The sequence below is a fragment of the Littorina saxatilis genome, linkage group LG1, assembly GCF_037325665.1.
Source record: "Littorina saxatilis isolate snail1 linkage group LG1, US_GU_Lsax_2.0, whole genome shotgun sequence".
Taxonomy (NCBI): Eukaryota; Metazoa; Mollusca; class Gastropoda; order Littorinimorpha; family Littorinidae; genus Littorina; species Littorina saxatilis.
In genome coordinates, this window is record NC_090245.1 from 25,232,421 (window position 1) to 25,245,290 (window position 12,870).

At 44.1% G+C, this 12,870-nt stretch overlaps 2 protein-coding genes and 1 long non-coding RNA gene across 3 annotated transcripts in view; 1 reads left to right on the forward strand and 2 right to left on the reverse strand.

Annotated features, from left to right (window-relative positions):
* The window catches only part of LOC138965619 (uncharacterized), a 498,821-nt gene that overhangs the window by 242,968 nt on the left and 242,983 nt on the right, over positions 1 to 12,870 (forward strand). The gene's annotated exons all lie outside the window — the stretch shown is intronic.
* The window catches only part of LOC138965511 (uncharacterized), a 422,657-nt gene that overhangs the window by 136,354 nt on the left and 273,433 nt on the right, over positions 1 to 12,870 (reverse strand). The gene's annotated exons all lie outside the window — the stretch shown is intronic.
* LOC138950364 (uncharacterized) overlaps positions 1,168 to 12,870 on the reverse strand; it is a gene marked incomplete at its 5' end in the record, with an annotated part of 25,113 nt that continues 13,410 nt past the window's right edge. The window contains 2 exon segments of the mRNA XM_070322107.1: positions 1,168 to 1,800; positions 12,340 to 12,500. Of these exon segments, the coding sequence (XP_070178208.1) occupies positions 1,168 to 1,800; positions 12,340 to 12,500 (794 nt within the window).

The window sequence follows — 12,870 nt, forward strand, 5'->3', positions numbered from 1 at the left end:
AAAGCGGATACATCTGTTGTGATTCACACGACCGTTCATACGGGAAGGATGGCATCTAAATGCTTGTAGTTTTTTTGGTCATTCCTATCACGTTACAGGATGATGTGCGTGAAAGCAAAAACTCAAATAAAACATTGTTCAAACTCCACACCACCGACAGGAACATGCCTTCTCCAGGTTTGAGTGGCCGTAGGTTAAATCATTTTCAGTCTTTAACATTCATAACATGTTCTCTGATGGCAGCTCCAGCGTAAATGTCTTTCTTTCGTCCTGTTTGGCTTTCAATGCGAAATATGCGTAGCCTACATGTTCAGCTTCAATGTCTTCTTTATTCTCATTGTCAAATTGAGATTTTTTATTTGCTTAAAACCTGCACCATAAATGTGTTGTATCATAATCAGAACAATCCTTTCTTCTGATAACATTGTTTATTTACTCATCTGTATTTACATGCTTTTAAAAAAACAAAAAACATCCGACACTATATAATTAGCCGAAGATCGGACGTTTAGGCAAATGAATCAAGGGAGACAATCACTTACTCTGTCTTTTGGAACGAGCTGCTTCCCCTGTTCGCATAGTACATACGAGTAGTGTTTTCTACGTTGAAACAACTCTACTCTGCTCACAGACCATACTTTGGCCCTATCTTTCACAAACACATTCCACGTTTATGGTTTAATGCTTATATACATGTATCGAGTCGTCCGGTGTTTCCTCGTTGGTTTAATTCTTGCTCATAACTTTCTGGACATGTTCTCCTTTTCTGCTTCTTTGCCATAAACTTTCCTCTCGGACCAGTTATTTCTGGAAAAGAAGATTGACACTACCAGTCCCCTTCTGTTTGCATAGTAAGATCTTATCCTACCGAAGGCGCCTATGCACTATCAGTTCCCTTCTGTTTGGATAGTAAGACCGTATCCTACCGAAGGCGCCTATGCACTATCAGTTCCCTTCTGTTTGGATAGTAAGACCGTATCCTACCGAAGGCGCCTATGCACTATCAGTTCCCTTCTGTTTGGATAGTAAGACCTTATCCTACCGAAGGCGCCTATGCACTATCAGTTCCCTTCTGTTTGGATAGTAAGACCGTATCCTACCGAAGGCGCCTATGCACTACCAGTCCCCTTCTGTTTGCATAGTAAGATCTTATCCTACCGAAGGCGCCTATGCTATGTTATTCTCGTCGTCGTCGTCAAGAAACCTTATTTTCTCTTGGTCATCCTTTCCGTTATCATTTACACCTTCCGACCCGTTTTTGATAGCCTTTCCTTTCGTTTTGCTCTCTGTGTCCAAGTCACCGTTCTGTTCGCCCTTTATCCCCCCGACCTTCAAAGCCACCTCTTCCCCATCTCCAATATCTCCCCCTTTTTCTTCATCCCCTTCTACACCTTCCCCCTCCTCGCCCCCCTCTTTCTTCTTCTTGCAGAAGCGCTTGTAGAGCAAGTAAACGATCACCAAGACGAACAGCGGAAGTGGCGTCATAATGGCGGAAGCCATGGGACCCACGGCCGCCATGTCGCCGTCAGGGGCGGGAAGCGAGAAAACTAAGAGAAGATAAGCGATGCTGGTGTTCTGGATGCCAGTTTCTATGGCGATGGTCTTGATGCGGTAGCAGGGCTGGCGGAAGATGAGACTGACCAAGCCACCCACGGTGTAGCCGATGTAGGGTAGCATGCACCCGGCGGCCAGCGTGCGAGGGGCGAAGAGACGGAAGACGTAGAGGTTGGCGTAGATGCCGAAAGACACGATGAACAGCACGGCCACCAGCGTGAAGGGCTTCAGGATTTTCAGGATCCACTGCAAGAAAGCGGTAAAATGAAGTTAGAGTTGTTCCCAGACAGCCGAGACAATCGTCAGTTGTGCCTGGATTCCAAATATATGTCGGTCAAAATATCCTGGTCGCAACACCTAAGACCTTGTGTCAGAAGATATCATGCGTGTGAAAACCATCGGATATTTGACCTGCATGGGGTCTGAACAATACGTGAGATGAAAAAGGTATGCGAACACTGATGATGATTACTGTGATTGGTTTTGTGGAGAAAAGCGACTACATGAATAATTTTGTTTTGTCTTTTCTCCATATGCAATTTTCTTCTTAAAGTATATAGAGTGAAGAAGAAGAGAAGGCGTAGAGAGCAGAATATATTATCTAAGTTAGTATTGAAACTGTGTGGAATTAAGATTCACACTCTAAAATCATATTTGTTCTTTCCCCTAGTAAATTGTTCGGAGATAGGTGTGATATAGTACTTTTCTATTGTTCTCTTGCGGTAGAATTAATTGGTTAAATTGGTTTTGACACGATGGCGCCGGCTTGACTGACGGGATATGAACCCTAGGTCACTAACTCGCTACGGGGACCGCCCGTGAAAGCATTGTTTTTCGACATCCAACTCTCACCTTTCTTCCCCCCCCCCCACCCTCCTTTCCAGCTTGATTCTTTACTTCCATGTTGAATAATACTTGGTACACACAGACGAACACACACGCACACACACTCTCTCTCTCTCTCTTTCTCTCTCTCTCTCTTTCTCTCTCTCTTTCTCTATCTCTCTCTCTCTCTCTCTTTCGTCTTTTATGTAGCTTTTACATGTATATCATTCTTTCTTTTACCCATGTATTCAATATAAACATGTAGTCTGTATTCATTTGTTTAGTAGAATGTAGATTTTATGTTTATCATCTACATATGAGAAGCCTGTTGAATATACACTGTGTTTGACTGTGGTTAACTTGTAACTGCATACATTTTTGGTGTGACATGACTATTTTGCGAGATAATAGTCAGAGGTTTTGCACTTTGTTCACAGTGTTGATAACCAATGAGTGTTTGGTATCAAATGATGCGTCGTAGAATCTCCATTTTATTGATGTATATCTTTATAGCGTTTTTGATGTAGTTTTCTTAGTACAGGAGTTGTTGTGTATGTTTGAGGGGTTTTAACTGTAGCTTGTATGGAGACTGATAGCAGCCTCGAAACTCTCCCCCCTCCCTCCCCATTTTGTTATGTGATCCCAGTGCGACGTTTTCATTGGTTCCTTAGCTGTGACGTCAGGGACAGTCATGGAAGGTATATAAGCTGTTAGTTTTCAAGGTTCGGGGGAGTCTTGGCAACCAACCGGGCTTAAGTGTCTAAATGGTATACCGGACTTCCCACTTAGAGTTACAGCATTGCTTCTGTGCCTGTGGAAAAGGTTGTGGGAGGCAACCTTAGTACCGAACGGTTGTGGGAGGTTCCCAACCTAGTACAAAGTATTTGTTGTTATCTCTAAACTGTCCTCCGGAGTCTTGGCAACCAACCTGGCTTAAGTGTCTAAATGGTATACCGGACTCCCCACCACCACTTAGGGTTACAGCATTGCTTCGGTGGGAATGGTTGTGGATGAGTCCAAACCTGAGTACTGAGAAGTATTTGTTGTTATCTCTAAATTGCCCTCCGGAGTCTGAGCAACCAACCTGGCTTAAGTGTCTAAATGGTATACCGGACTCCGCCCTGTGGACTGAACTGACAGGGTTAAAAACAAACGTTCCGCAGTCCCAGGTTACCACACGGCGAGTAAAGTGGCGTCGCTTTGCTCTTTTACTTTATTTTTATCCAGGCCCCGAACCCCTGCCCAAATTTTTGGCCATTTTAGGACATAGGATATTGCTTTCAGTAGCGTATTTTGCTAAGGGTACCTACGGGTCATGCCCAATTTTTCAGCCATTTTTGGACTTAGAATATTTTTGTAAGGAGTAGGAAAATTACCGGAATAGAGTGAACCAATGTACAGATATATTTTCTGAAAAGAACTACGCCTTGTATTGAGTTGTTTTTATGATTTGTTTTGATTCAATACAATTTTGAACTTTACCCGCCTCTTCTTGAGTTTATATTCTGTGTGTCTGTTTGTCCTGTCGTGTGATTGCCATCCTGACAAATGACCTTCAAACACGTATAACATCTAAGACACAGACACAGACAGTTAGAGTTAATGTGAAGCTAAGACCGCTCGGCTTTACAAATGGTGTCAGAAGTGGGATAAAGATTGGTTCATTGTAGGTTTTGGTAGCTTTTTATTTAATTTTACTTAGAAAGAGAAGATCCCCTCACATCCCTTTGTTTTTATTTTTCTCAGTTACTTAGCCAGTGACTGTTTATTTCTCTGGACTGCTGCGAAGCAAGATGTCTGACCTTGGTTCACAAGAAGACCTGCGGGCGTCAGGCGGTACTGACGACAAGGGTCGTCGCCTACCTCCCTTGAAACAGCATAATGCAAACACTAGCATTTTTGTTGTTGCTATCAGTTAGGTCTTTTTCTCTGTGTACTTTAAAGAGATGGGGCTGTTAGTGTTCAAAGCTTTAAGCTGGTTTTTCCTTTTGCTGGGCAAACCTTTTTTTTCGTCTGCTCCCTGAAAATCACCCTTCCTGCTGATGGCTGCGGACCGAAGCAAGATAGCGGACAACGAGGCAGTGTTCCAGAGGGCATGCAGTGCAGTCAACACAGCTGGCAGTACTCCGATGCGGCACCGTCATGGAGCCAGTGGCTAGGAAAGCTGCTGGCATGCAGGGACAACACGGCACGTTGTCTTGGCAACGAGGAACACGGTCTACACGGCGCTTGGTGGAAAAGCAAGGGACCAGCCGGACAACACAGCAGGGGTCGTCTTCAGTCAACTACACACGGGAGCAGTACAGAGTGGCTTTCCGGTCCGTCTCTCCAACTCGAGACCTGGACTGGGAAGCCAGAGCTGCATACTGTCGGCGACACGATTCACGTGTTGCTGGCAGGAGAGCAAAGCAGCCAACGCCAGGAATGCAGCGCTCTGCGTCACGAGGCGACAACGCCGAAGGAGAATATTCGGGGACTGACAGCGGTCTTGGAGTCAGTCTCTGTCTCCCCAGATCACAGCGCGCACAGTACAACTGCAGAGGAAGAGCAAGAGAGGCGAGGAGACAGCGACAGAGGTGACACGAAGCTTGTCACTGGGGTCCAAGGACGATCGAGCTTTTCTGACGCTGCAGCCTCGGTGACACGCGGTCATCCTAACGTGTGTAACATGGGCAAGCAACAGATGCCGGGCGGGGAAAACCTTCCCTGCTGGCATAGATGTCGAGTTCTGGACAGACAGGGACACTGTCTGGAACTCGAGGGAAGGAACGTCGCTTCGCTGACAGGCGGAAGCGAGTTCAACAGATGTCCGCCAACATTCAACGGAAAGGCGGATTGGGTGGCGTTCCGAGTTCAGTTCCGACGAAATGTTTGCAGAGCTGAACAGATGGACAGAGGCAGACATGGGTTTTCAGCTTGCTGTTTGTCTACGAGGGTCAGCACTGACAACGCTGAAACTCGTGAGACCCGAAGACAGACGGGAATATGGCTCGCTTGTTCCGGCCCTTGAAGCGAGATTCAGCACACAGATGCACGAGAAAAAAACTTTTACGGACGAACCTTCAGAACAGAACGCGTCAGCAAGATGAAAGTCTGCCTGCGTTAGCGGAAGACGTCAGACGCCTGGTACAGATAGTCTATCCGGCAGCTAGCAGAGAAGCAGAAGAGGAGCTGACCATCGCTCATTTCACCGACGCCCTCTACCATGACACAAGGCTGCAGTGGGCGACATTTCAAGCAAAACCACAGGCACTGGAAGAAGCTGTTGCAGCTGCGATCAGGTTCGAGTCTTTTCGGGTTGCACGAAGAGACTGCTTCACACGCGAGGACGCGCCTGATGTCGTCAAGGTACCACTCTCCCGGAATCCGCGGAGCGAGGCGACATCAGCGACAACTCAAGCGTCAGACCTACGGCGAACCAGCAGGACTCGTCGTCCGCCTGATAGACTGAGATTTGACCATTAGAGGAGAATGAGGGTTCACAATGGAGTAAACAGCGTCTGGCCAGAGCTGATGAAACATTTGGTTTTTTTCTTGTTGCAACAACTTACTACAGAAGAGTCATATACACTCTGCCATGGGTGTAGTCCAACAACCTGCGGGGAATTGGATTGGGAACCGTCTTGACCTGGTGTCACATTAGGTGGCACTGGTGGGTATGGTACAGAAGACCTACCAGAGGACAGGCAAGGCAAGCATAACCGAAAGAGCGGTTTGAGCGGCGTGTGCTGGACCTATGCGGCCACATAGGTCGGGTGGGCTGATCAACTGGAGAGCTAAGTGCATCCAGCAGCGAGGGAGCCTGAGAGATGGACTTCTCGGAAGGGGACTTAGATTACAACGAGGGGTCCCGAAGACACGCATCGGTCACCAATCCATGAACCTATTGCAGAAACCGAGAAGGTTGTCAAAGAGAAGAACACAGAACCTCAAATCTCTTCGAAAATCATTATCAGAATCTACGGTGGCAGTCAACGACACCACTACCTTCGTCCCGGTGAAGACACTGCGGTCGACCTGGGATGCCAGCTGCGTCTCGGCGTTAAACGGTGCTCCAGCTGGGGATCGTCCGGGGGCGGATGTTTCACCGAGGTTGACGCTTTTGCAGTGACAGAAACGACAGAGGGAGCTGTCTGGCGCCGCGAGGACGCGCCAGTCGATGTTGATGTCGTTGCTGTGACGGAGGGAGCTGTCTGGCGCCGCGAGGACGCGCCAGTCGATGTTGATGTCGTTGCTGTGACGGAGGGAGCTGTCTGGCGCCGCGAGGACGCGCCAGTCGATGTTGATGTCGTTGCTGTGACGGAGGGAGCTGTCTGGCGCCGCGAGGACGCGCCAGCCGATGTTGACGCCGATGCTGTGACGAGATGACGTCAGAGTGACGTAACATCCTCGTCGTCAACGCCGCATCCGTGATGTCGCCGCAACTCCAACAGCGATGAGGTCAACGATCGAAGGTTTTATTATTTTGAGCGCCAAAGACGTTGCTTTAATCGATTTCAAGAGTCAATAGATTGTTTTCAAAAGAAGGAGAAAGACAGACGTTAGAGGAGTTAGCGCGTTGTGTGTGTGCGATTCAAAGACTGCTACGATGGGGACGGACAACAGATGCGGTGTTCATGTACACTCACGACTGGTAAGAGTATACATTTTGTCTTTTTATTCTATAAAAGGTTTCTCGTACTTGCTGAAATGGCGAACATGAATACGTTTGAGAAATCTGGTTTTGTTGGTTGTTATCTCTTTTGAATGTTGCTGGGAATTTCGTTTACACATGTTTTTGATTTCAATGCTGAGTAACCATGGCGAAGTAAATCGGTGTGTGGGTGGTTTTTTTTAAATGGAACAGAAGACTAGAGTGGAAAGTCTAACGTTCTTTTATAACAATTTTGTGTCGCTATAACAGTTTTTTTGTTTTCGTTGTTTTTACTGTAACCTGTAAAATACATCACTTATTTCATTGGGAAATTCGCGAAGAATCCAAATTATTTCGACGTTTTTTTTTAACTTCCTTCCTTTTGGTGTCGGCGTAAGAAGCAATAATCGCATTATTTTAATATTTTTTGTGTAACAATATATTTTTTTCTTTTTCTGCTTGAAATTTATTATGATAATAGAACTGAGAAATTGAGAGAGGTGTTTTTATTTGGTTTGGGCCAAATTCACTATTTTTGAGTTGGAATCCAATAAGAACGGACAGAGTTTGTTGGTTCGGCGTTACTAATGGTGTTTCTAACGCAAATCTTATCCTTCCGCTCGGTTTTTTTACATTTGGTGTCAGAAGAAAAAGAAGGAGGATATTGGTGTTTCACTGGTTTTCTGTAAATATGATTTTTTGCTTTGTGTAAAACGATGGTACTTATAGTGTTTGATGTATACTTAGCAGCAGGACTATATTTTTGCTTCTGCTTCAGGAAGTTTCAATACCCTCGGTCATTTTCAGTTTGAGGGCAAACTGTTTTTGTGGAGGGGGGCATTGTGGAGAAAAGCGACTACATGAATAATTTTGTTTTGTCTTTTCTCCATATGCAATTTTCTTCTTAAAGTATATAGAGTGAAGAAGAAGAGAAGGCGTAGAGAGCAGAATATATTATCTAAGTTAGTATTGAAACTGTGTGGAATTAAGATTCACACTCTAAAATCATATTTGTTCTTTCCCCTAGTAAATTGTTCGGAGATAGGTGTGATATAGTACTTTTCTATTGTTCTCTTGCGGTAGAATTAATTGGTTAAATTGGTTTTGACACGATGGCGCCGGCTTGACTGACGGGATATGAACCCTAGGTCACTAACTCGCTACGGGGACCGCCCGTGAAAGCATTGTTTTTCGACATCCAACTCTCACCTTTCTTCCCCCCCCACCCTCCTTTCCAGCTTGATTCTTTACTTCCATGTTGAATAATACTTGGTACACACAGACGAACACACACGCACACACTCTCTCTCTCTCTCTTTCTCTCTCTCTCTCTTTCTCTCTCTCTTTCTCTCTCTCTCTCTCTCTCTCTCTCTCTCTCTCTCTCTCTCTCTTTCGTCTTTTATGTAGCTTTTACATGTATATCATTCTTTCTTTTACCCATGTATTCAATATAAACATGTAGTCTGTATTCATTTGTTTAGTAGAATGTAGATTTTATGTTTATCATCTACATATGAGAAGCCTGTTGAATATACACTGTGTTTGACTGTGGTTAACTTGTAACTGCATACATTTTTGGTGTGACATGACTATTTTGCGAGATAATAGTCAGAGGTTTTGCACTTTGTTCACAGTGTTGATAACCAATGAGTGTTTGGTATCAAATGATGCGTCGTAGAATCTCCATTTTATTGATGTATATCTTTATAGCGTTTTTGATGTAGTTTTCTTAGTACAGGAGTTGTTGTGTATGTTTGAGGGGTTTTAACTGTAGCTTGTATGGAGACTGATAGCAGCCTCGAAACTCTCCCCCCCTCCCTCCCCATTTTGTTATGTGATCCCAGTGCGACGTTTTCATTGGTTCCTTAGCTGTGACGTCAGGGACAGTCATGGAAGGTATATAAGCTGTTAGTTTTCAAGGTTCGGGGGAGTCTTGGCAACCAACCTGGCTTAAGTGTCTAAATGGTATACCGGACTTCCCACTTAGAGTTACAGCATTGCTTCTGTGCCTGTGGAAAAGGTTGTGGGAGGCAACCTTAGTACCGAACGGTTGTGGGAGGTTCCCAACCTAGTACAAAGTATTTGTTGTTATCTCTAAACTGTCCTCCGGAGTCTTGGCAACCAACCTGGCTTAAGTGTCTAAATGGTATACCGGACTCCCCACCACCACTTAGGGTTACAGCATTGCTTCGGTGGGAATGGTTGTGGATGAGTCCAAACCTGAGTACTGAGAAGTATTTGTTGTTATCTCTAAATTGCCCTCCGGAGTCTGAGCAACCAACCTGGCTTAAGTGTCTAAATGGTATACCGGACTCCGCCCTGTGGACTGAACTGACAGGGTTAAAAACAAACGTTCCGCAGTCCCAGGTTACCACACGGCGAGTAAAGTGGCGTCGCTTTGCTCTTTTACTTTATTTTTATCCAGGCCCCGAACCCCTGCCCAAATTTTTGGCCATTTTAGGACATAGGATATTGCTTTCAGTAGCGTATTTTGCTAAGGGTACCTACGGGTCATGCCCAATTTTTCAGCCATTTTTGGACTTAGAATATTTTTGTAAGGAGTAGGAAAATTACCGGAATAGAGTGAACCAATGTACAGATATATTTTCTGAAAAGAACTACGCCTTGTATTGAGTTGTTTTTATGATTTGTTTTGATTCAATACAATTTTGAACTTTACCCGCCTCTTCTTGAGTTTATATTCTGTGTGTCTGTTTGTCCTGTCGTGTGATTGCCATCCTGACAAATGACCTTCAAACACGTATAACATCTAAGACACAGACACAGACAGAGTTAATGTGAAGCTAAGACCGCTCGGCTTTACAGTTTTATGTGTTTGGTTGGTCTCTTCTTTTGGTAGTGCAATAGCGTTAATTATGGATTGTTGTTATCATCATTTGCATGGGGACTTGTCTGTTAGTCCAAACAGTGATATGGTTATTGTGATATTCTTGGCTGCACTTTAACATGGAATGTATGTATGTATGTATGTATGTATGTATGTATGTATATATGTAGGTATGTATGTAGGTATGTATGTAGGTATGTATGCATGTGTGTTGGTGTGTCGGTGTGTCAAGTGTGCAAGTAAAAAGGGTATTGTAGTTGTACATATATTACTTTAGACATTTTTTTGTTATCATGGGTTTTATGAATTTTCTTCTCTTATTCTTTTATAATTATTAATTAATGACCTATATGTGCTGATGACCAATTTAATTTCCTTTGTTGGATCAATAAAATGTTATGAGTTATGAGTTATGAGTTATGAGTTACAATGAGCGAAGACCGAGGCCAGGGAACAACACTGAATGTAGTAGGTACAGTGGAACCTGCGAGCCTCATATTAATTGGGCAAAGTCCACTTCGCGAATTCCAATTTACGAAGCGTTCTGCACGAACCTTTGGCACTGAATGTTCAGTAAAAAGACCTTGCCAAGTCTTCACGAAGTCAATTTTAGGTTCAATCAAGAACAGCCTTTGTGACCATGCCAAGTATCCCTATATTATTTATCCCTAACCTACCGACGTATTTCATTTTTTATATTTAGTCAAGTTTTGACTAAATATTTTAACATCGAGGGGGAATCGAAACGAGGGTCGTGGTGTATGTGTGTGCGTGTGTGCGTGTGTGCGTGCGTGCGTGTAGAGCGATTCAGACCAAACTACTGGACCGATCTTGATGAAATTTGACATGAGAGTTCCTGGGTATAATATCCCCATACGTTTTTTTCATGTTTTTGATAAATGTCTTTGATGACGTCATATCCGGCTTTTCGTGAAAGTTGAGGCGGCACTGTCACGCCCTCATTTTTCAACCACATTGGTTCAAATTTTGGTCAAGTAATCTTCGACGAAGCCCGGACTTCGGTATTGCATTTCAGCTTGGTGGCTTAAAAATTAATTAATGACTTTGGTCATTAAAAATCTGAAAATTGTAAAAAAAAATAAAAATTTATAAAACGATCCAAATTTACGTTTATCTTATTCTCCATCATTTGCTGATTCCAAAAACATATAAATATGTTATATTTGGATTAAAAACAAGCTCTGAAAATTAAATATATAAAAATTATTATCAAAATTAAATTGTCCAAATCAATTTAAAAACACTTTCATCATATTCCTTGTCGGTTCCTGATTCCAAAAACATATAGATATGATATGTTTGGATTAAAAACACGCTCAGAAAGTTAAAACAAAGAGAGGTACAGAAAAGCGTGCTATCCTTCTTTAGCGCAACTACTACCCCGCTCTTCTTGTCAATTTCACTGCCTTTGCCATGAGCGGTGGACTGACGATGCTACGAGTATACGGTCTTGCTGAAAAATGGCATTGCGTTCAATTCAGTTTCATTCTGTGAGTTCGACAGCTACTTGACTAAATATTGTATTTTCGCCTTACGCGACTTGTTTAATCATCTGATCAAGTTTCTCTTTCAGAACCGTCTTGCTCCTTGTTATTCAGCCCAACACTATGTTGCCATACATCGATCTCCCCCATCACTGCTACCAATCACTACAGCACATACTAAACCAATCAACATTAAATAAACCTCCATACATTCTAATGACATCCTGTAAGTTTCCCCACTGCTTCTTGTTAAGCCTCAAATTAATTGGGCGAAGCTTACTTCGTGAAGCTGCCTGCACGACCCTTTGGTGCTGAATTGTCGGTAAAAAGACTTCGTGATTTCTTCGCAAAGTTGACTTTGTGCTCAAATGAAGGACCTCGTTCAGAGGAAAAGCGCAAGAGAGGCAGGCCCAACGGTGGAATTTCTTCTTCTTCTTCTGCGTTCGTGGGCTGAAACTCCCACGTACACTCGTGTTTTTTGCACGAGTGGAATTTTACGTGTATGACCGTTTTTTTTACCCCGCCATTTAGGCAGCCATACGCCGTTTTCGGAGGAAGCATGCTGGGTATTTTCGTGTTTCTATAACCCACCGAACTCTGACATGGATTACAGGATCTTTTTCGTGCGCACTTGGTCTTGTGCTTGCGTGTACACACGGGGGTGTTCGGACACCGAGGAGAGTCTGCACACAAAGTTGACTCTGAGAAATAAATCTCTCACCGAACGTGGGGACGAACTCACGCTGACAGCGGCCAACTGGATACAAATCCAGCGCGCTAACGACTGAGCTACGTCCCCGCCCAACGGTGGAATGAGAACTGAAGACCCTGAATCACACGTGGCGTCCCATCCAGAGACTCGCCCAGAACAGACAGAAGTGGGGGTTCATTCGTTGCTTCCCTATAAGCCAACCGGCATAACGGGCAGTACGTAAGTGAGGAAGTAAAGTTCAGCGAGATAAGAGTCCTCCTACCTTGGCCACTTTGGGCAGGAACTTCTTGATGCCAGCGCCGATGAACAGCGGGATGATGATGATGGCAAGCGTCATAATGATCTTGTCGAAGGGCACGTTGAGGTCAATCTTGTCATCCTCAAACTGCTCGCCCAGCGTGAACATCCACAGCGGGATCATGGCTGAAGACACAAACATCATCCACTTTCAGTGTTTTTTTCCAAGATTCACTGGAGCCTGCGGAATAAGTCAATCGGGCCTGGATTGAGAACAAGACAAAACAACAACAAAAGTTAAAACAAGTCGCGTGAAGCGATATAAAAACATTTAGTCAAGCTGTCGGCATCAAAGTAACAGATTAACAACAAAACAGTCATCGCCAAGACTATACTCAGATAGTCTCGACTAACCACATGAAACATACCGAGACGGGTCACGCTCGTCTCCGTGTAGCGCGCGAACGCAGTACTTACTTAAACCTATTTCTGTAATTCTAAGCACATTTTCATAGTAAACATGACATATGTATATGTTTTTTAAAAACGATGCAAT